The sequence below is a fragment of the Scylla paramamosain genome, chromosome 1 (assembly GCF_035594125.1).
Source record: "Scylla paramamosain isolate STU-SP2022 chromosome 1, ASM3559412v1, whole genome shotgun sequence".
NCBI lineage: Eukaryota > Metazoa > Arthropoda > Malacostraca > Decapoda > Portunidae > Scylla > Scylla paramamosain.
In genome coordinates, this window is record NC_087151.1 from 11,392,501 (window position 1) to 11,416,500 (window position 24,000).

At 39.2% G+C, this 24,000-nt stretch overlaps 2 protein-coding genes across 6 annotated transcripts in view; both read right to left on the bottom strand.

Annotated features, from left to right (window-relative positions):
• Positions 1–2,138, bottom strand: part of LOC135100608 (filamin-C-like) — a 153,531-nt gene extending 151,393 nt beyond the window's left edge. Inside the window, 1 exon segment of the mRNA XM_064003673.1 lies at positions 1,206–2,138. Coding sequence (XP_063859743.1) covers positions 1,206–1,569 — 364 coding nt within the window. The 5' untranslated portion in view covers positions 1,570–2,138.
• Positions 2,139–5,464: 3,326 nt separating this feature from the next.
• Positions 5,465–24,000, bottom strand: part of LOC135100617 (zinc metalloproteinase nas-4-like) — a 46,837-nt gene continuing 28,301 nt past the window's right edge. For 4 of the 5 annotated variants that reach the window (XM_064003680.1, XM_064003683.1, XM_064003691.1 and 1 more), the window contains exons 2-8: positions 19,914–20,165; positions 13,190–13,296; positions 12,667–12,766; positions 12,140–12,269; positions 8,403–8,599; positions 7,563–7,662; positions 5,465–5,732 (exon numbers count right to left, since the gene is read on the bottom strand). In XM_064003680.1, coding sequence (XP_063859750.1) covers positions 5,561–5,732; positions 7,563–7,662; positions 8,403–8,599; positions 12,140–12,269; positions 12,667–12,766; positions 13,190–13,296; positions 19,914–20,148 — 1,041 coding nt within the window. In that variant the 5' untranslated portion in view covers positions 20,149–20,165 and the 3' untranslated portion in view covers positions 5,465–5,560. The remainder of the gene's footprint in view (positions 5,733–7,562; positions 7,663–8,402; positions 8,600–12,139; positions 12,270–12,666; positions 12,767–13,189; positions 13,297–19,913; positions 20,166–24,000) is intronic. The other variant, XM_064003704.1, reaches the window with a different exon arrangement.

Consider the following 24,000-nt stretch of genomic DNA (forward strand, 5'->3'; position numbering starts at 1 on the left):
CGGCGGACCTAACAGTAGATGAGAGAGAGAGAGAGAGAGAGAGAGAGAGAGAGAGAGAGAGAGAGAGAGAGAGAGAGAGAGAGAGAGAGAGAGAGAGAGAGAGCCTGGCTGGCTGGTAAGCAGGCAGGCAGGCAGGCAGGCAGGCAGGCAGGCAGACATTCATACATACAGACAGACAGACCGAGAGCGAGAGAGAGAGAGAGAGAGAGAGAGAGAGAGAGAGAGAGAGAGAGAGAGAGAGAGAGAGAGAGAGAGAGAGAGATAAATGTAGACACACAGACGAATAGAACTGAAGAAAACAAAATTAGATAAACTTCAAAAGCAGAGAAGAAATAAGAGAAATAAGAGTAAAAACAGAGAGAGAGAGAGAGAGAGAGAGAGAGAGAGAGAGAGAGAGAGAGAGAGAGAGAGAGAGAGACTGACTATTTCGTCATCATTTGTTGAACCTAAACCTTTTCCGCCTACTTTGCAGCCGTCTCCTCCTCCTCCTCCTCCTCCTCCTCCTTCACCACTCGCTAAAAACGACCATAAAAGATTCACCGGCTGGAGCTTTCACCGCGCTAAGGAGGTGGACATGGCGGCGCCTCCACAAACAAGATAAGAAAAGGAAGGAAAAATTAACAATATAAACAGTAGTACAAATTTCCCTTTCAAAATGTCAGGAAAAATTTTTAAAAAATATCGTGATCTAAGTGAATTATGATAAATGAATAGCGTATCACTTTTTTTTTTCCACCCTCTTAAGAAAAATGAGGAAAAGTTAACGCAATGAACAGTAGTACAAAATCTTCCTTTCACAGTGTCTATCGTGATCTAAGTGAATTGTATTAATAGTATGTCAGGTTTTCTTTCTTTTTCTTTTTTTTTTCCTGTCTGTTTCTTGTTCTTCGCCCGAGGTCTTGTTTATATACGTCTCAAATTGAATTGCGCAAGACCTGACTGGTGGCTGGCGTCTGGTGTGAGAACCTTGTCTTGTCTTGTAGCCGCTGCTCCAGGGGCCAAATAGGCGGAATTCTCGAACGAAATGCCAATCACGACTTCATTCAACAACAAAACAATTATAATAGCAACAACAATAAAAATAATAAAAATAATAATAATAATAATAATAATAATAATAATAATAATAATAATAGAGGAGGAGGAGGAGGTGTCGAGGGAGAGGAAAAAATAAGCTTTCGCGGGATGGGATGTTTGCTACTCACCAATGTTGACAAGCTTGATGCCATCGTCTGCTATGGCGTTCAGGGCCGTGGACACGTTCTCGAGGGCCTGGTGCTGGTTCAGGACTCTCTTCACCTTCCTCAGGCGCCTCTTCTGCAGCACCTCCACCAGCGTGACCAGCGCCACTCCGTCGTGGAAGTCCTCGGAAAGGTTCTCCACGCGCAAGCCGGTGTCCCGAAGCTGCACGTTCACCCAGTTCTTGAAGGTGTGGTGCTGTATCTCTATCCACATGTCCTCCTGGTCCTTTATCCTCATGCCCTTGGCGGCGTGACCCTCGGCGCTGCGGGCAAGCAGACCTGCGTGGCTCATTCTGATCCGCTCCTCCTCATCCATCCTGCTGGACATCTTGATTTGTTTGGTATTGCTAAACTCTTGGACTGACCGCCGCTCGCCGCTCTCTCATACACTCACCGCTCAGGGCGCCGCTGGGTGGTGGTGCATTTACTTACAAATTGCACAAACTCACGTCCAGGTTGGGCTCCATTTTTCCCTTGCACAACACTCCCACCCAGTGCAATTCACGTTGTGGTTGCAGTCAGTTAGTCGTCTTGCCGCCAGTTACTAGTCCTGCCTGCCTGCCCCCTCCCAACACCTCTGTCCTGTCCACTTACATTCACTCCTGGAACCTTTGCGCCTTCACCACTCACAACCACACCCTCAGTCCACTGTTGCACTCGTCCCTCTGGGTGTGGCGGCCTGTCACTGGGGGCTGCTCGTGCCCATACACAGTCTGGTGCTGGCAGTCTGCTAGGGGAGGGGCGGCAGTAAGGAGTTCACGAGAGCGCAGCGGATGAGCCCCTCGCCTCGTGCTCGCCCGCGTCACACTGACTCTATACCTCCTTGACTCCTCTCACCGGCAACTCCCTCCCACCTCGTTCATTTACTACACGCCACTCTTATCCTTTCCATGTGTCCTGCTGGCATGTAAATGATACTTGAATACGTCCGGGGCACATGATCAAGTACGTGTGCCATATCATGTACATGTAGTCCTGTCTGGGCGAGGGAGTGCAACGCAGCGCGGAGCTTCATATGGCAACACCGAGGTGACATCTCCGAGCAAGAACGGTTCCCATGAGATGTAAACAATCCCTATTATTCTTTCCCAGCGTTATGGATACCATTATTACGACCATGCATTGTGTTAGTAAGAGGCTTAGGGTTAAGTAAGAGTGTCGAGTGGGTAATGGGAACGTGGGGGGGGGGTGCCTAGAAATGGCAAGCAAACGAGGATCACTTGTTGCTGACGCCCGCCTTATCCTCCCCCTCCCGCTGTTACCTCGCTCCCTTCTCTCCCTCCCTGTCCCCCCTTCTCTTTGCCTCATTCAGCGCTCATCCATAGTTTTTTTTTTTTTTTTTTTACTTTCATTCTCTCTCTCTCTCTCTCTCTCTCTCTCTCTCTCTCTCTCTCTCTCTCTCTCTCTCTCTCTCTCTCTCTCTCTCTCAATGGTCTGATGATAGTAATCGAAGGGCTAACTAACTGTTACACACATGCTTGTTCACAGACGCATACACACAACTGAAGAGAGAAAAAATAAAGAAAAATATATATAATAGTAAGTAGGCCAGATTTGTTTGCGTGTCTGCTTAGCTTTTTTGACATACAGGACACGTAAAATAATGGAAGTTAAAAGGAGATTAATAAGAGGTCTGTCTGTACGAAAGATCAAAGGAAACACTAATAGCTGACCGACAAATTGTGTTAATGTCGAGTCTTTTTGCATATACAACTTAAGTGGAATATCACATAATATCTATCCAGATATCTTTACTTCATACATTATGTGTTTATGTTGATTTGTGTTAATTTTCTCATTATAATATACCAGGTTGCTTTCACTTATCACTCTAACGACCTAAACACGTCATTCATATCTACATTTCTCTTATAAATGATGTACTGGTATAGTGTAGCTAGTACATAATATATACTTTACATATTAGTAAATACATACATACATACTTACATACATACATATATACATACATACATACATACATACATATGCAGTGCATATATGCACATAAAAATACTTTAATTATATGCACACTGACGTAGTGCATGCATAAATAGCAACATACAGACACACGTGCACACCGAATATTCAAGAGATAACTGTCCGGTCTGGTTTCTGGAACACAACTCATGAGCCAAGAAGTGAATGTGATGTACTATTTTTTTTTTTTTTCTTATTTTTGTCTGGCTGCTTATCTCTCTCACCCCCTCCAACATCCCCCCTACCTCTCTCTCTCTCTTGAAGATGATACCCTGACCACCCAAGCGCCACAGGAAGCCTCTTTTAAGACGCTTAAGATCCGTGACTGTCTTGCACGTATACGACAGGAAGACGCTGGTGTCTGCATGAGGGAGGCAACCACAGCAGCCCCGCGGCGAACGAGCCAGAGAAAACAGTAACTGGTCGATCCCTCCCATCGTGCTTCCTTCCCGTCCCGCCTCTTGCTACACAGTTAACATATGAATAATAGTTTACCTACTGTTCAATAGGTGATTCCTAGCGTGGTAAAGTAAGTTGATTCTTTCTCCGACTCTCGTGTATATATATTGCTTTCTATCTATTTATACTTGTTTGCTTGCTGATTTCTCTGTGTTCATGCCTTCTTCCGTTTCTTTCTTTTTACTACCTCTTCATCCTCCCCTATCACATTCTTCCCATGCAAATAAAAATGATGCCAGCAATCTTTTGGAACCAAGAAAACTTATATCATTACTCTCTCTCTCTCTCTCTCTCTCTGTATATATATATATATATATATATATATATATATATATATATATATATATATATATATATATATATATATATATATATAATGCCTATTTTGTCTGTTATCCACAACTGATTCAATAATAACATTGTTTTTAAAAGTATACTATACCAACAATGCTCACATGGCCTTTGTTTTCTTTCCTTGTCCCATTATCTATGTTTTACCTTGTGTCATTTTGTCAAACTCTCACCCATCTCAAAACTTTTTAATACATATCTCAAGAGGTACTTTCATGTGTAGAGTAAGTGGGATTGGGAAAGGTAAGATGAATCAATGGCATTCTGATTTCTTTGGTATTCCATAAGAACTGTGAAAAGTGTTCATACATTAAATGAAGTAAATGAAGAAACATGCTTCATGGCATGTTTTTCTATTTCACTTTTTTCACTCATCTCCAACTTGGTCAAAGGAAGTTTTTTAACCTGCTCATTTCTGCCACATTTATTCTTGTCTAGCATCATCATTTCTTAACTTCTTGCTGTCTCCATAAAAAGGAAAAAAAAAAGATTAAGAGACTTGTGAGACATTATGAGATTATATATATATATATATATATATATATATATATATATATATATATATATATATATATATATATATATATATATATATATATATATATATATATATATATATATATATATATATACACACACACACACACACACACACATACACACACACACTATCAGATGCATAGGCTGCAATGATTAGATAGAAAATAGAAAATTTCCTACTGTACATCAATCTACTCTCTTTCTCAGAACATGAAATAGAATCAATCTATTTCATATACAGTATAAAGAAAACAAAGTAATGAAACTTGTTTGGAAAGGGAACAAAAAAAAAAAAGCCAATAACATTATATCATTTTTTGAAAAGGAAAAAAGAAAAGAGAAGCACGTACTCAAATGGGAAATCAATCAGTGTCACTGGAGGCCAACACAAAGGCTATCTATCTGACCAGAGGTAGGAGAACTATATTGTCTCCACTGATTTTTCTTATATTTTAATTACTTATCAAGCTTGCAGCACTCTGTTCTATATTTCATTTGTCCATCCTTCTCTATTTTACCTTGTTATGCTTGAATATAATATAAACTCTTTTTCAACACATAGAAAAATTTACATTCCCTTCCTTCATTAGTGTAATTACTACTTACCCACCTCATGAAAGGAAGAAACACCAGAGAGCTTAGGTCATGACTTTATGGCATGCGAACAAGATGATAATGCATGGAGATTAACATTAGATGGATATATCACAATGAAGTAATGTTTTCTATATCATAGATCTTATATTCTGCTTTGCCTCTGTCTTACCAAACTACAGCTGTTTCTTTTTCATATATTTCTGCAGAATCTAGATGACAGAAAACTCACTCCTGACTACTTCCCACTGAATAAGAAAACCAGCAACAAAAACACTGGGGATTGAAGAAACACATTCAGGGATATTTATATGTATTTTTTCAGGTATCAACACATTCCACACAATGCCCCCCAAAAATAAATACCCATAAAATAATAAATAGTATAAAAAATGTCAGTAACCCAAATATGTGCACATGGCAGTGTACTTTTCCTTGTCGAAGGGATTGTCAAGGCAGCCATACAGTTCGTTGAGCTTGAGGCAGTCCAGTTTGCTTATCATGATGCGTTGCCCAATCTTAGCCCCCTTCACCTTGGGTATGATGGTTGGCTTGTTCAAATTATAACTGTTGAGACAAGAATATCCTTGTTAAGAAAAAAATAAGTTATATAACCAATAATCTTAAAATTATTATGTCTTCTTGTATTGTTTGATTGACTGTAAAGGAGATAGGAAAGTAAGAAGTGTGGAGGTGGATTCTTTCAGTTTTATCTCTTTGGGATGGTGCATAAAGAGGTATTCACAGGATAAATGAGTCACAGGAGATCACATTAGTGCAAAACATCACCATGGGTACCAGTAAGGAACAGATGGTGTCTGGGTATTGGGTTAATTAATTGACTGAACACTATGTGAATGATGATGAAAACTGGAAGTATGTAAAGGCCTTCCTGGAAGCAGAGCTGCCTGAGGTCACTATTAGTACAAAGATAAGTACTGTGAGCAGTGACAATAGTACTGTGCCTTTCAATCTTCCCTGGATGACTGTATAAAAAAAAAAAAAAGACTGATTGGTTGATATAAGGTGCTATAACAATAATATCAAAAAGTGTGAATTGTTCATGTTGACTAGTAGTTGGGTTTAGGAAGGGGGATAAAACCATCCCCCCCAAAAAAAAAAAGAATCCTAACTCCTCCCTGGATTTTTATCCCCCTTCCTAAACCCAAATATCAAAAAGGCTCTGCAGGCAAAAAGTATTAAGCAACAAAAAGTTACATATGAGGTAAGATAGAGTAATGCATACTATAAAATAATATGAAAGTAATTTACCCCTTTCACTACTATTTGGCACATCTTTTCTCAATCTTTAACTACTCTGAGAAATCTTTTCTTGTTCTACATCTACCTCCAAACATTGTACTAGCCAGAAATTGCTAAATCTTTTAATTTTCATCCCCTTCTCTCTCTCTCTCTCTCTTGTAGATGCTTATAAAGATGCCATGCTTTGCTTTCAGTGCTGTAAACTATTATATATCACAGTGAAAGAGTTGAAATCAGGCAAAATCAAATGACTATTACAAATCACAGAGATCAGCTTTTTCCTCAAGATGAAACATTGGATGTTCACACTAAGGGGTGCTACTACAGGAACACAACCACTTAATAATGAACTTTATGGGGATCCTGACAGTGTGTTTATTTGAATTTTTACTTCTTTGTGATAATTATAAAAACATAATTTCACATGATTTTATGAATATAACCTGCTTTGTAAGTCATACTGACCAGACGTTCATGAGGTTCTTTCACCATTTCAAATGACACTTCACCATGCCTTCTGTTCAATTGTCCAATCCTTTATGTTTGATGCCTAAAGGTGATGGCTATGACAGAGAGTCTCCACTGTATTCCTGTCCCTGCATGCCACAGTATAATCCTCTCACTCTTCTCTCATACCTTTGTCTCACATAACCTCACTGTGGCATGAGAGAGAGAGAGAGAGAGAGAGAGAGAGAGAGAGAGAGAGAGAGAGAGAGAGAGAGAGAGAGAGAGAGAGAGAGAGAGAGAGAGAGAGAGAGAGAGAGAGAGAGAGAGAGAGAGAGAGAGAGAGAGAGAGAGAGAGAGAGAGAGAGAGAGAGAGAGAGAGAGAGAGAGAGAGAGAGAGAGAGAGAGAGAGAGAGAGAGAGAGAGAGAGAGAGAGAGAGTATACCAAAACAAAAGGGATGATACAAAAATATAGTTAGCTGTTTTCTCCTTTCATATTTTGGATACTGGTATGTAAACTCCACTTGAATGTCAAAGAAATGTCTCTCATATGTTGCAGCTTGTAGTAAAATATGAGAAAGTACAGCAATAAGTAAGATGCCCACTAGGAATAGATGGTGTTCAGGTATTGGTTGATTAACTGATTGGGCATTATGTGAATGACCATGAAAACTAGACTACATGACCCACCTGAAGAAGTTGCTGCCGTAGTGCATGACAGAGTTGTAGTCGTAGCTGAAGGGGAAGGTGGCGTTGTCTGCACTCTGCTTCTTGAAGTTACCGATGTAATCTACCAAGACATTCCCCAGTTAGTGGCTTTGGAAACACTAGTGGTACTGAGGCATTGCAATTTGTGAACATTAAGTCTGTGAGTTTTGAAGTTCAGTAAGTGGTTTAGGATACAATAACAGTGCAAGTGATTTGTGATTTGTGAATGTTCAATTTGCGAATTCTGAAATGTAAACATATTGTCCTTTGTCCTAATTTACAAACAGAGTTCACATTCATCAGTAAAAATCTTAGAGAGAAAGTGACTCAAATTTGCATTCATTCACAATTTAGGTACAAATTTTCATTTATGATTTACTGAGGAACATAAATTACCATTCACCTGTATCTTTTTAGCTTTTTTGTAAAAGGAGCTGATGAGACAATGTCCCATTGTGTAATAGGTGGTTTGTGGCAAACTGATGGTACCATCAAAATCACCACTTACTTTCCTTCTCTTAATCTTCTGACCCAAAATATTGGCAGTGCTCCACCTGATCTAATACTATTTCCTTATCTTAGTAAAGCACTATTCCTTGTACATAATATGGCAGCAACAAGGTACTCATAAAATACATGTATGGTCAGAGAAATTTATAACAACTTGACTAAAGGCTGTATACACAGAGTTGAATGATGACCAACACGTGCATCAACAAAACATGATATTTGAACTTTTATAGGAGCTTACTTCAATCCTGGATACAGAGGTAAAAACAAATAAGGATATAATGCACACCTACCCCATGACGACACACTCACCAGGGATGATGTTCTCAGTGATGATGTCGATGTGATCATCCCGGTCTGGGCGTGCCTGCTCGTGGAACATCCCCAGTGCGTGGAGCAGCTCATGGATCACCTTCCCTAGTGAGATGAAGCACCGCTTGGAGTGCTCATCCGGCGCCTGGAGGGACACAACCTGCTGGCCCCCTCTCTTCCCAACAAAAGACCAGCACCTTAAATCAGGCAGAGAAGATCCAATGAGGTAATACGAGAAGAGGTGAATGTTACTTTAATAACAAAGTTCAATGAAGACAGAAGCAGAGACAAGATGATGCCTTTGTAGCAGCAGTACTAGTGGTTTACTGACAAAATGTGTTTAAAAAGAGATAGCAATTTTTTATACAAAGTAATAATATTATAACAATAAATGGTAAACAAAAATAGAATCTGGAGAAAAACATTTTGTTCAGATAAAATCATAAATGCATAAAACTATATGGTCATACTGCTGCTAAGTTTCCCTAAGAACAAAATAGGTACCTTAACATTTCCTACTTTCTGAAGAGAATATGCAGCCTTTGCAGTTGGCATTCAGTTCTGTGCTTGCAGTATATCAACTTTGCCTGCTTTTGATCTTATTTAGTATTCCCTATATCAGCAGGCATTCCACACCCATTCTCTTGCTGGCTGGAGACATCACTCCTCAGGACCTCACCCATCACTGACATTTTTTTAACCCATTCACAGCTAGATTAATTTTCCCCCATAACCACTTACAACTTTTAAGGTATATGTTTTTTGTGCCATAGTTTCTTGAATAGTTCTGTAGTATAGAAGAGACAAAAATAATTCCTTTTCTTCTTTTCTGCATCTCTATGCAAGATAACTTTCACATTGCCCTGAACACAAAATATGACCATAGCAATAAAAGGGTAAATGTAAGATGAACCCAATTCTGGATTAAAATTTTTTTGCATAGTACTGCAGCAACTGTGGTAATATAGCAGAAAATTTTAAAAGCTGCACAAAATTTCAGGTAATCTTAAAATAAAAATAAAAGTAATAAAAATCAAATGTAGTTCAGATTAAGAAAAAAAATCAATAACTAAAAAACTACAAATTAAGAGGGCTGGGATTTCAATGTACACAGGGAATATGGAGGCCATGCTTTCCAAATATCCAACTCATAAGCACTTGAGTTGCACCAATTGTAAGAGAGCTGGTGGCAGCTGCTGGCTTTGTGGCTTCTCTTTTGTTACCTATAAAAGTATTTCTGGAGTAGAACATAAGTCAAGTGAAATGTGTTTTAAATTTCTTGCATCTTCACAAATGAATTAATGGAACTGAGCACCTGTAATCTGGCACAAGGAGGACATTCAGCTTGAAAAGGAGGTGTGTGGCTGGTTGGTTTAAGTCTTGGAGGGCCAGGGCATTTATAGTTCTTAAGGGCCCTCAAGTTGAGAGAAAGTGGTGTGCTTTGCTTTAGGAAATGTGAGGGATAAAGGTCTATGGAACATGCCTGGAATGAACAAATGAATGGTCATTATGAGAGAATGGATGAGAATGAGGTGATGAGGATATGGGAAAAACAGACAGCTAGTCATCCCACATACAGTGGTTTGTGGGGTATGAGAGATATTTCATGACAGCTCTCACAGATCACACTCAGAAAAGGACAAAACTTATGAACAAACATAATTCCAGTATTTTTGGCCTTGTATGAGGAAGGATATCTACACATACACACACAGATAATTGCACATGTGTATTGACAGACAGGACTAATCTGATACTGATGTTGATATTCACTCCAGTTCTTTACTGAATGAAAATTCAAAACATTCAGAGATCACATGGAAGCATCATTATGAGAAACAAACTGGATTTTAAAAGAATATTATCCTCCCCTAAAATAATACAACATAATAGAAACCTGCAGTTGTAATGTCTTCCACAGGCAGTACATAGAAATACTGAGAAATTAATCTGAAGGCAGATCTTTAGCCATTAGAGATTGTAGCTGGCCAGTGATTAAGCTCCTGATCAGGAGACCAAAGGACAGCACCTCAATCATTGGGGCCATAATGAATGTCAGGTCCCAAGGTAGTTTTTGGGCTTTTTGTACTCCCAGTTACTGCACAGTTCCTGAGACATGAAATTCTTCATTTGTGTAGAATTAAAAACTGAATTAAAAGTTCCTTTTCAAGTTTTCAGTTTGTAATTTTCACTAGGTCATTACATACAGAAAAGTAGTTATGTATTATACTGTACTTTAACTGGTATTTGACATGTTTTTCCTTCATTTGCAACAACTCTGAGACATCATTTCTTGTTCTTCAGCCACTTCCCAACATCATATTGGCTAGAAATTGGAGTCTGTTCTTTTTATCCCTTCTTCCTTGTAGATGGTTATAAAGATCCCACACAATGCTCTTAGTGCTGTGAGTTGTTGCATATCACAGTGAAAGTGATCAAAGAAATTAAATATAAACTGAACCCAAAAATAGAAAACAATCTACTTTCACAAAGAAGAAGAAAGAGAATAATAAAGAATATACAGAAGACCACAAGGAAGCCTACATGTGCTAGTGTATCACATCAACCTAGTCTACAAGGCCTACATGTGGTAGTGTATCATATCAACCTAGTCTACAAGGCCTACATGTGGCTGTGTATTACATCAACCTAGTCTACAAGGCCTACATGAGGCAGTGTATCACATCACCCTGGGGTGTTTATATTTGTATCACTTCAAACTAAGGTGTAAGTAACCACAAGACAATAAGTTCAATAAAATACTGAGCAATATATCTGGAAACTCAAATAAAACTGAGTTCTGGAATAAAGGCACTGTGTCAAGGACTAAACCAGGGGCTGCAAGCATGGCAGCCCAGCATGTCACCAGTCAACCAGGAGGTGCACCCACTCCTGTGTAGGACTGTGGAGCTTCTGTGTCTGGGTCATTATACCAATGCCTATAATACACAGTGTTCACCCATCCTCAGCATCTATGAATTTGTATAACATTCTCTTAATGCTCCTGACTGACTCTATACTACCAACATAGGAGAACTGCCCACCCTTTAGGTTTCTCTAAGGGTTATTACAGCAGTCTCCATAATACATAATGTTCACTCATCCACAGTGCCTATAAATGTGTCCAGTATTCTCTATGGTACATTTTTTTATCTATTTATTTATTTATTTTTTTATGTCCAGTTTCCCTAGTCTATCAGGGCTAAGATGGTGCCTTTTAATGAATGACCTTGATGTGTCATTTGGGAACTATTACCCCAAGTGGATGCCCTTCCTACCCTCAGACCACGGCCAAGATTTGAACCTGTGTGCCTGAGAACCCCTTAATTCCCAAAGCATGTGCGATTTCACTGTACCACAGCAGTCCCCACTAACTCTACTGACTCTATATTACTAAAAAGGAAAACTCTTTATGTTTCTGCATGGGTCATTACACCACCTCTTTATGTTTCTGCATGGATCATTACACCAGTTCCACTGTAATACATAATGTTCATCCATTCTCTGCATCTGTAAATTTGTCTTATGTTTTCTTACTGCTCCTGATTGTCTCTGTACTACCAGCGAAGGAAAGGCACCCACCCTTTAGGTTCTCAAGGTTTCTACATGAGTCATTACACCAGTCCCTGTATAATGTGTAATATTTATTCACCCATTCTATGTATCTATAAATTAGTCTAATATTCCCTTAATGCCCATGACTGACTCTGTGACAACAAGCAAAGAGAAGCACCAACCCTTTTGGTTTCTCCATGGGCCAGATGAGGAGGTAGTCTTTTGTTACTTGGTCCCAAGGCACAAACTTGATGCAGGTTAGAAAGTCCAGTGAGTGGAAGGCCAGCATTATCATCTTCCTCTCACTGGTGCCTGGAAATGGAGCATTCATTAAGGCTTCCTGGACTCTTAATCTTGATACACCTTAATACAAAGAGTATAATTTTGAAAGGCAACACTATCAGCAAAACAAGTGATCATACAACTCAAATCTCTTAGTGCCAGTAATTCTACATATTTTAGCACATCTATGATTACTCAAACAAGCATATGAAACAGCTTTTAAAGCCTAATAAAATCCTTTAAGGTAAGTCTAAAGTAGCGTAATAACTTTGAAAGACAACACTGGGAACAAAAGAAATTATCATAAAATTCAAATCTCTGCCTGTAATTCTATTTTAGCTCATCTAGGCTTACTATCCACTAGTCATCAAGGGTAATCAAGGACTCTCTTCAGTGTACTAGTGTCCCTTTTTCCTCTAAGGCTCACCATAGAGTTCACTGATGACGAAGGGCACCGTGGCATTAGCCCAGCGACGTTCAGGATACTTGTTCCAGTTAATGGCCACTCGGGTGCTCATGGAAAGCAGCTGTGGGAGGGAGTGACTTTAGAGAGATGGGAAGAGGTGATGATGGTGGTGGTGATGAATATAATGTTGTTGCTGTTGGAAGGAGGAGGAGGAGGAGGAGGAGGAGGAGGAGGAGGAGGAGGAGGAGGAGGAGGAGGAGGAGGAGGAGGAGGAGGAGGAGGAGGAGGAGGAGGAGGAGGAGGAGGAGGAGGAGAAGTTGGAGGAGGAGGATGAAAGGACAATGCAGTGGAAAGAAGGTTAGTAGGATCTGCAAACAAAATTATGTGTGTTTGTGTGTGTAGATGCATGCAGTACTCACACCTTAAACTTAAGTAACAAACTATAACTATTACACCTATCATGCCAAAACATTCACCTAAACTCTCTCTCTCTCTCTCTCTCTCTCTCTCTCTCTCTGCAGGTGCACACAAACCCAACACTCACATCGTAGGAGGTGATCACTATGTCCCCTTGGAAGAGCCCAGGTGTTACTTCCGGGTCCTGAGTCCATTCCCTCAGCAGCGTCCTCTCAGCCTCTGCCTCGCCCACTGCTGAGGAGGGAGACCACATGAGATTAGAGAACAGATACTGAGACACATGCTGATCTATAATGTGGATATATATGAAGTGCACTATTAGTAAACTAGATGATGGAGAACAGGATGGAAATAAGTAGACTAAAGGAGGGATGATATGTAAAAAAAAAAATAAATAAATAAAAAAAAAAATAGGATAGAGAGAGATGTGGATAACAGGATAGGAATAGACCAAAGGAGGGACAATATGTTAAAAATGGATGGTGTACAGATGGGTCAGGATAATGGTACACAAGATATGGGAGAAAAGGAGAGAAATAGATCAAAGGAGAGATGTAAAAAAAAAAAAAAGTGAAGAGTACTGAAAGGAATGGAGAAGAACAGGTTCTGGAGAGGTGCACATGTGTTGAAAAGTTAAGTGGGATGGAGAAAAGACAGTTTTGAAGAGAAAGAATGCTATAGAGTGGAAAGTGAGGAAGGGAGGAGTGTAATGAGGAGATAGGGGAGTTGTAAGAGAGACTGTGTTCTGATGGAAAGGAAGTACTGGAAGAGAAAGAGTGAGTGGGGAGTGAAAAGGGATGCTGTGAGAGAAAGGCTGAGAATGAATGGCTGGTATGAATGTAAGAGGGAAAAGTGGACACTGTTTTGATGTAATAGAAGTACTGGCTGGAATGAGTAACAGTGAAAGGGATGCTGTGTGAGAGAGAGAGAGAGAGAGAGAGAGAGAGAGAGAGAGAGAGAGAGAGAGAGAGAGAGAGAGAGAGAGAGAGAGAGAGAGAGAGAGAGAGAGAGAGAGAGAGAGAGAGAGAGAGAGAGAGAGAGAGAGAGAGAGAGAGATGGGGATAAGAAAGGTATGATGTTAAAGATGTTAAGGAAAGAGAGAGGAGCTACTGGGCTTCTTATGAAAGGGGGAAGGTGCCATAAGAGCGGATGCTGAGGCGATGAGTTATATTTTGAGAAGTGTTGGGAAAGGAGGCTGGAGTGACGCAAAGGAGAGAGAGAGGGAAAAATATGGTAGAGTTAGAGACAAATATGTTGGGAGAGAAGAGAAAGGAAACCAAAAATATAAAAGGGAAAGGAGGAAACAAAGGTACTGAGAGAGGGAGAGAAGAGAGAGGTATTAAGGAAAGGAAAACCAGTGCTGAGAAGTGAAGGAGGAGGCAAGGGTAGTTACTAGAGAGGGAGATAACAGGTGGAGCAGGGAAGAGGAAACTAGCGTGATGAGAGGAAGCGAGAGGTGTACTGGAAGAGGGAGGGAAGATGGGGTGTTGGGAGAGAATGTGAGTGTTCAAGGAAGGGCAGACGAGGCCTCAGGGATGACTGAGATTGTAGGTTGAAAATAACATATTTCTCGGTCATGACGGCTGTGTGTGTGTGTGTGTGTGTGTGTGTGTGTGTGTGTGTGTGTGTGTGGATTTTTTTTTTTTTTGGGGGGTGGGGTGAGAGGATGCGTGCAAGTGTGTCTGTGCGTTTTTCTCTCTCAAAAAAAAAAAAAAAGCTCGCTTTCACCGCCAACAGGAATGACCTTCACAGTACAGTAATCACAAATTATACTCTTAAGAAGTCTCCCCTCATCCTGAATCATGGGCACCTGTACCAAAGAAAACGAGGTGACAATAGAAAAAAAAAAGACCACATGCGTAACTCCAAAATATTATTAATGTTATAACGGGTCACTGAACAAAGCACAAATTTTCCTGAAGCGCACATATCAAGACAGGAATCTCAGGACAAGTGGGGAGCGAAGCAGACGAGTTGGAAAGCCCTCAAGGAGTGAATCAAGTTTGCACCAGGATCTCCTTTCTGTCCACAGGTACTGACAATATGTTTATTCATGTGTAAAATCGAACTGTTTGATATGTAGTGTGAGGTGATATTGGCAGTTGTGATGGTGATAGTGGTGTGGTGATAATGGTGGTGATTGTAGTTGTGAAAGAACTGTGAGGTGGTGATGGTGAAGAGTCGCAATGATGGTGATAGTGGTGTGGTGGAGTGTGGTGATAATGATGGTGATTGTAGTAGTGGAGGAAGAGGTGTGTGGTGGTGATGGTGACTAAAAGCAATGACGGTGGTAGTGGTGGTCATGATGGTGATATAATAGTGGATGAAGAGGTAAGTGGTTGTGATAGCGGTGAAGAAAATAGGTACGGTGGCTGGTGTTGTGGTGGTGATGAAGATAAATTAGGGGAGAAGGAAGCGTGTCCCGGGGGTTGGCGAAGACTGGCAGCTGTGATAATGGTGGTGGTTACAATGAAAGAGTGGTAATTTATCACGGAGTACAAGACTGATTAATTGATTGATTTACGAGTAAGACGCAGCCACGAAAGCGTCATATGAGGCTCACAGATAAGAACATATGTAACGTCCTTAGCCATTTGTCTGTTGTTGAGAGAGAGAGACATAAGAACATAAGGAAATAAGGAAAGTTACATAATACCTACTTGTATTCACCTGTCATCTCATATTATCCCCACATCCAGCTCTCCGAATACAGAAAACTGACACCTTAAGTTTTCAAAGCCCCTATTTTCCTACTTCATTGTCAAGACGCCCTTGAAGATCCCACTATTAGGGATTCCCTGATAGGTCTCTTTTACAGGCGAACCCTGAACCATCACTACCACCACCACCACCACCACCTGGGTGAATGTTACTTGTCTTGCCTCTCAGTCCCCGGGCTCTGGGTCCTGGCTACTGCCTCTGCCCCGCGGCGAGGACGTGCACTCACTCCTCACATAACAGCCAGCCTTCGTATATAAATTTGAGGTCACACACACCGACACGCCAGGGTAGCGCAAATAGCAATCGACATGTTGGTCCTTGGCAGGGTGTTTGCGGTGTGGTATATTGTTATAAGTAAATAGATGTGGGATGGTAAAGGTCAAGGTTATCATGAGTTCTAGGGAAAAGATCTACTACTACTACTACTACTACTACTACTACTACTACTACTACTACTACTACTGCTGTTGCTGCTGCTGCTGTTGCTGGTACTACTACTACTACTACTACTACTACTACTACTACTACTACTGCTGCTGCTACTACTACTACTACTACTACTACTACTACTACTACTGCTGCTGCTGCTGCTGCTGCTGCTGTTGCTGCTGCTGCTACTACTACTACTACTACTACTACTACTACTACTGCTACTACTACTGCTACTACTGCTATTTATAAAACCACCACCATAAACAACAACAATAACAAAAACTACTACTACTACTATTACTACTACTATTACTACTACTACTACTACTACTACTACTACTACTACTACTACTACTACTACTACTACTACTTTTCTTTCTTCTTCTCCTTCTCTTTTATGTTCTTGTTCTTGTTCTACACCACCACCACCACCATCTCTACCACTACCACCACTATTACTACTACAATTTTTCTGCTACCACCACCACCACCACCACCACCACCACCACCACCACCACCATCAACAACAACAAGGATTACAGCTGCAGGGCTCGTGGGATGGGTGGGAGGGGCAGGAGCACCAAGCAAGCATCGCGGCCCAGGGAGGCATGCCGTCACACCCCGTCACTGCTCAAACAGGTTCACACCACGGCCGCCAAGTACAGGTATTCGAGGCTTTTTTTGCCGTGTTCTCTCCTCATACTAACCTCCACTTGTTGGCTTAAAAGGAAGGCGACTTTACCCTTACTTGACTCTTTGTGGTTGGTTCGAATTCTCTTCCTTCTTTACCTGCGGAGACTAACTACTAATCTGTACAAAGATGCGGTGTACAACGAATACAAATTACTTTTTTTTTTTGTACCTCGATTCTTCCTGTATGTTTACTCTAACTTGATTCCTCTTTGTTGGTTCGCGTTTTCTTTCTTCTTTATCTGTGCAGAGTAACGTTTTCATATGGGCATTGACACGGTGTGGAAAGAATATATATATATATATATATATATATATATATATATATATATATATATATATATATATATATATATATATATATATATATATATATATATATATTTTTTTTTTTTTTATTTATTTTTTTCACATCTCTTTTCTCTCCCATTTTTGCCTTCCCTACATGCACGCAACTTTACCGTAACTTGACTTCTAGTTGTTGGTTCGAATTCTCTCTCTCTCTCTCTCTCTCTCTCTCTCTCTCTCTCTCTCTCTCTCTCTCTCTCTCTCTCTCTTTCCCATTTTTTTTTTATACTTGTGTAGAGTAACTATACGTATATATGTACAAGCGAATACGAATTAGGTTTTTTTTCATATCTGTTCTTTCTCTTTCTCTCCTTGCCTCCATGCAATCAACTTTAACTTGCCTTCACTCTTTGGTGTTGGTTCGAATGTTCTTTACCTGGGCAACGCTTTATTTGTACAAAGATGCCTTGTAAAACGAGTACAGATTACTTTTTTTTCTTCACATTTCTATTCACTCTCTACCTCTCCTTCCCTTCATGCATTTCCTCCTCTCCTCTTCCTTGAAGAGACACGCACCTGGAACCACCTAATTTCACATATATCTGGTAAACGACTGGAGTTCAACGCTTTGCCTGAACAAGGAGGTGTAAAGCGAATGTAAATGAGTATTTTTTTTTTTTTATTTTTAGTAGTTTGTCCTTGAGTTGTCCTTTAGGTTTCCTTACAAGGTATAAATATTAGAACAACTTGCTGTAGTTATAAGAGGAAAAAATAATGCTATGATTAATATTTAGGAACTTCTTTTTTACTAGTTTGTCCTTGAGTTGCTCTTTACGTGGATGGGATTTCCATAAAAAAATATTAGCATTAAAACAACTTGCTGTATTATATTTGGGAAGAAAATAAGGTTATCATTAGTATTTATCTTTCTTTTTGCTTTACCACTGAATTGTCTTTGTACTTGCGTGGGTTTCCATAAAAGGTATTTGTATCAGAGTAACTTACCGTATTATAAAAGGGGGAAGGGAAATAACATTATAATTAGTATTTACAAAGTCGGCTGGCCTTGAGGGCTAGCGGCAGGAACAGATTTACTACAGATGGCTTTCACAATATTACATTCCTTGACGGTGGATATTGCTGTGAAAATAATGCAGCTGGTATCAGATTCCTGCATCGACACAGTACAAAAGATGGTCTTGGGGATTAGCGTGTAAACAAACTTAGGGTGTTATCATAGGACAGTAATTCATTTTATCACTGTAAATTTTTTAAGGTGAATTCTGAGACAACGACGTGAAACTGCCGTGAAAGAATATATATGATGCCGAGTTAGTACGTTAGGGAGCATTCTCAAACAGCAGCGTCTCGCCTCCACCACTCTTAACACACTATTGCAAGTTACTGGGGATTTCCAGGGAAGTTTTGATAATTCTGGTCATTGTTTAAGAGAGGCTCTGCGGTAAATGGTTAAACACTTATGAGACCTTGACTGATCGTCCTTGTAGCCTTTGAAGACAGTCCTTATGTGATCTCAAAGCTTCACAAAATACGGTAATTATGGTTTAAAAAGGATTCTACCTCACCAATAGTAAAAAATCCCATGAAAATCTGACTGATCATCCTTGTGGCCTTTGAAACCCCTCATGAGATCTCAAAGCTTCCCAAAATACGGTTATCATGGTTTAAAAAGGAAACTGCGTCACCAGTGATAAAAACACTCATGAGATACTGATTGATCACCCGTGTAGGCTTTGAAAACTGTCCTATGAGGCTTCAACGCTTCCCAAACTACTGTCCCGAACATAAGTACACAACAGTTGGCCCTGAGCACTAATGGTAGGCGGGCTTGGTATATTGTAACGCTATAATTTCTCTCTTTTACGGCGAGTTCTGGGAAAGAGACGCGAGGCTGCCGTAAAGGGAATGCAAATAATGGTGTCGCACTGCTGTATCAAAACATATGTATATTTAAGTTTGGCCTTGAGGATAAAGGAATAAACATTGAGCTTTGTATATGTAACTTTGTATCAATGCTGCTTCTTTTTCCTTCTTTTGACAACGAAATATGTAGTTATGTTTTATAAAGGGACTGCCACGTATAGGTCTGATGGCTTCTTGCAGCTTCCCTTACTTTTTTCCTTTCTTATGTTCTGTCTTCTGTCGTAACTTTTTCACCGCCAGACATTTTTTTTTCATAACCACCTACAGTTTTTTTAGACACACTTCTCTGCTCATCTCTTGAACAATTTTGTACCTTGGGAGTCAATGAGACGAGTTTGCCGTAATGAAAACACACACGACATCGAATGACAATCTGACAATACACATCACGCTGCCAGACACACCAGGGACCATTATGAAACACTCGAGCCGCACAGCCACTACATTCAAAAGGCTTTAGTTGAAGTGACGCCGGTATTGAAGGGTGTTTTTTTTCAATTTTTTTTTTTTTTTATGGTTTGAGTGATAAATTAAAAAGATCTCTACATTATTAACAGGAATAACACTCATGAGAACCCGGCAAATCATCTCTGACCTTTAAAAACAATCGTGATGAGAGGGCAAACGTTTCAGAATACCGGGCTGAAGAAGTAACAGACACAAACACACGCAAACACTGACGAACACAGGCGAACATTCATACATCATTTTTTGTCAGGAAGGTCATACAATTCGTCGGCCCCGTATAAGGCGAGGAAGAAATGCCTGCAACTCACCACTTTCGTATAAATCGTCAGGGGTGTTGTCCGCCTGGTAGGGCGCTAAGTGATCTCCCCTCTGTCCCTCCTGCCTGTCCTCCCTCCGCCCGCCACTCAGGCTGTTGGAGTGCCAGGCGTGGGCGTCCCTCGGGGTGCGGGCGGCGGGTGTGTCGGTCAGGAGGACGCGGCACATGACCGTGGCAGCGCACCAGACCACGGTCACCGCTGCCGCCGCCACCGCGCGACGCCCCATCCTCCTCCTCCGCCTTCCTGTAGCAGAGAGAGAAAATAAAAAGAGACCAATGAATAAGTTAATATTTTCTTGCTTTTTATTTCTGCGTGAAGGGAAAGCAGACAAAAAGTAATAATTAATAATAAAAAAAAAAATCAGGAAAAGATCCACTTATTGCTTCTCTCAGAAATAAAACCAAATTAAGTAAAGAGGAGAAAAAATAATCAGGAAAAAAAAAAAAACCTCGCCAATTGTCTCTCCCAAAAACAAAAGCAAACTAAGTAAACAAAGAGAACATAGATAATTATACAACAAATATACAAACCAGGAGAAAAAAACACCTCTTAATGAAAAAAAAAATTTGAAGGAAAAAAAAAAACAGTAAACAAAGGAAAAACGTAAATTAGAAAGAAGAGACACAAGTAAGATAGTGAATATTCTCTTTATTTATTTTATTTTTTTCATGCACGAGGGAAGCAGACAAAGGGAAAAATCCGTCAATTGTCTCTCCTAAAAGCAGGTAAAAGTAAGCTAAGTAGAAAAATAAATAAGTAAATAAATGAAAAACAAATTAAAAGGTAAATAAATATATAGGATACAGACATATAAGTAAACAATTATATCAGTATTTTTCCTCCCTTTTCTACGCACAAAAGAAGGAGATTAAACGTAAAAAAAAAAAAAAAAAAAAACTCTCCCAAAGCAAATAAAAGCAAATTAAATAAACAAAATATATCAACAAATATGTAACAAATAAACTAAGTACGAAAAAAAAAAAACACCTGGTCATGAATGGATGAAAATCGAAAAAAAAAACAAAGGAACACACCACACACACACAAAAAAAAAAAAAAAACGAAAGAAAAAAAAGACATAAGCATAAACTAGAAAAAAAAACAGCAAAATCAATTAATAATTCTTTGCATTATTAATGAAAGATATTGTAAAGTAAAATAAAGTCAATAAACATCAATAATCCACCAATAAGGGCAATACGAGTAATTAATGATAATTGAAAACAGTAGAGAGAGAGAGAGAGAGAGAGAGAGAGAGAGAGAGAGAGAGAGAGAGAGAGAGAGAGAGAGAGAGAGAGAGAGAGAGAGAGAGAGAGAGAGAGAGAGCACTGACCGTATAAGAAGGAATGAGTCAAGGAAAGTAATGAGAATAACAACAAAATAATGAAGACAACGAAACTGAAAGTACATAAAAAATAATAGATTAATGATAATGGATGTGAATAAAAAAAAAAAAACATAAGAAAGAAAATAATATAGAACATAAGTAGAATAAGTTAAAGCAAAGAATCATACTTGATTAAGAAAAAAGAAAAAAAAAAGAAAACGAAGAAAGAAAAGGGAAGAAGAGTATGATCATTCTCCTGCTAAACTTAATTGGAATGAACCATGAAAACAAGACGATCAGAATTTCATACCAACAACGCTAAGGACACTCATACTCGTACTTTGGCTCGTGTGTGAAAAAAGAAGAAGAAGAAGAAGAAGAAAAAAAAAGCGTAATTTGAGCGAGCGCCTAACCCTTTGATTAAACGCTAGACGAGTTTTTCTTTTAATTTCCTTCAATTTTTTTAGACACTCCTTTTTGTACTACAATCTCTAAAATACTTATGTAGTTATAAACAAGAAATAAAAAAGTTAGTCTCCTGTTGTCTCTTTTCTCTGTGTGTCCAAGAAGATGATATTTTGACAGTGCTCTGAATATTAATAAAGAAAGACTATAGCAGTGAAAGGGTTAAGAATAATAATAAAAAAATAATAATAATGTCTTCGCACATATAAAATAACAAGAGCAAAACCTGCAACAGAAAACAAGAACAAGAATAAAAACAACAACTAAAAAATAAAAATAAAAATAAATAAATGAATAAATAAACAAATAAATAAGTAAAAAAATAATGATAAATACAGAAACAATATATGTTACATATGTTCTCAGTTTTTCTAAATATAAACTGCATGAAAGAAAGAAAGAAAGAGAGAGAGAGAGAGAGAGAGAGAGAGAGAGAGAGAGAGAGAGAGAGAGAGAGAGAGAGAGAGAGAGAGAGAGAGAGAGAGAGATAATAAAAGGATACAGACGAAGGAAATGTGAAAACAATAACAATCACAAAATCTGAAACCCAAAAGTAAAGCCACATAAAATATAAATGCAAATATATGAAAAACATAAAATATAAAAGGAAGAAATAAAAGAAAACGCAGTGAAACGTACCAAAAAAAAAAAAAAAAAAAAAAAAAAAAAAAAAAAAAACAAAAGGATAATAGAAACAACTGACACAATGAAAATATTGAAAAGGAAAAAATGGGAAAGTCGTAAATTTTCATAAATAACGAAAGAAAATACGTGACCAGGAAAGAAAACGGAATCGGTATAATTCTATGTGATTTAAGAGAGAGAGAGAGAGAGAGAGAGAGAGAGAGAGAGAGAGAGAGAGAGAGAGAGAGAGAGAGAGAGAGAGAGAGAGAGAGAGAGAGAGAGAGAGAGAGAGAGAGAGAGAGAGAGAGAGAGAGAGAGAGAGAGAGAGAGAGAGAGAGAGAGAGAGAGAGAGAGAGAGAGAGAGAGAGAGAGAGAGATCATTGTGCCAAGAGTGTACAAAAACAAAGTAAGAGCATTAGCGAGTGAAAAAACAGGTTTACAAGCAGATCCATTTTATTTGCTTCCTGGGAGATACCGCAGAGAGAGAGAGAGAGAGAGAGAGAGAGAGAGAGAGAGAGAGAGAGAGAGAGAGAGAGAGAGAGAGAGAGAGAGAGAGAGAGAGGCATCTCCGGCTCAACATCTTTCGTTTATTTTTTTCATCAGCCTTTGTTAATTCTTCTCCTTCTTTGCATGATTATAATTCTGCACTCTCTTCTTTTGGCAGGGGAGGAGAGGAGAGGAAAGGAGAGGAGAGGAGAGGAGAGGAGCTTAAGAGTATAATGGCAGAAGAGTCAAAGAGAGAAAACTTAATGCAAAATGTGTATGTATATATAATTTTTCTCATTTGTATTCTTGAGCATTATACTTTCACATTCATTGTATTTTATCTTCTTCTTCTTCTTCTTTTTTTTTTTTTTTAGGTGTGAAGTTGTCTCTTGGCAAGGGTGGAGATTTGTGAAGGGCGAGAGGAGAGGAAGGGCTGCATGATCGCCACTTCCAAAAAGGCACAATAGTAAAGAGCTTCTAATGGATTGGCTTATTCATCAGCAGAGAAGAATTGAGATAGATTAAATACATTGATATATACGATATCTATTGATTCATGAACAAGCAAGACATTAAGTATATGGAAAACATTATCGTTAGCAAATTAGGCAATACGTGAAAAAGAACTCTTATACTATTCAATAACTTAAATATTCTTCCTTTAAAACAATTCTAATGCTTCTCTTTTGAAATCGTTGAAGATGTAGGAAAGGAGAAAGATAGAGACAGGTAGAGGGTTTGATGCATGGTATTAGTCTGGCTTCTCTCTCTCTCTCTCTCTCTCTCTCTCTCTCTCTCTCTCTCTCTCTCTCTCTCTCTCTCTCTCTCTCTCTCGTATCCCCAAACCTCTATAACTTTCTTCTTTATTTTCAATGCAAGAAGTACAATATGTTTCTCAGTCTCTCTCTCTCTCTCTCTCTCTCTCTCTCTCTCTCTCTCTCTCTCTCTCTCTCTCTCTCTCTCTCTCTCTCTCTCTCTTGTCAATATCCCCCTAACAAACGATAAAAAAATAAAAATAATAAAGGATATAGTTGTAAACCTGCTTTTTACTTCCCAATGGCAATGCTCTGCACTTCCAGACAGTCATCTCTTGGCGCTCACAGTGTTCGTTGATGGTCGCTCTCTCTCTCTTTAGGGACCGGGAGTAAATGGTGGAGTTTGTGGAGGGTAAAATCT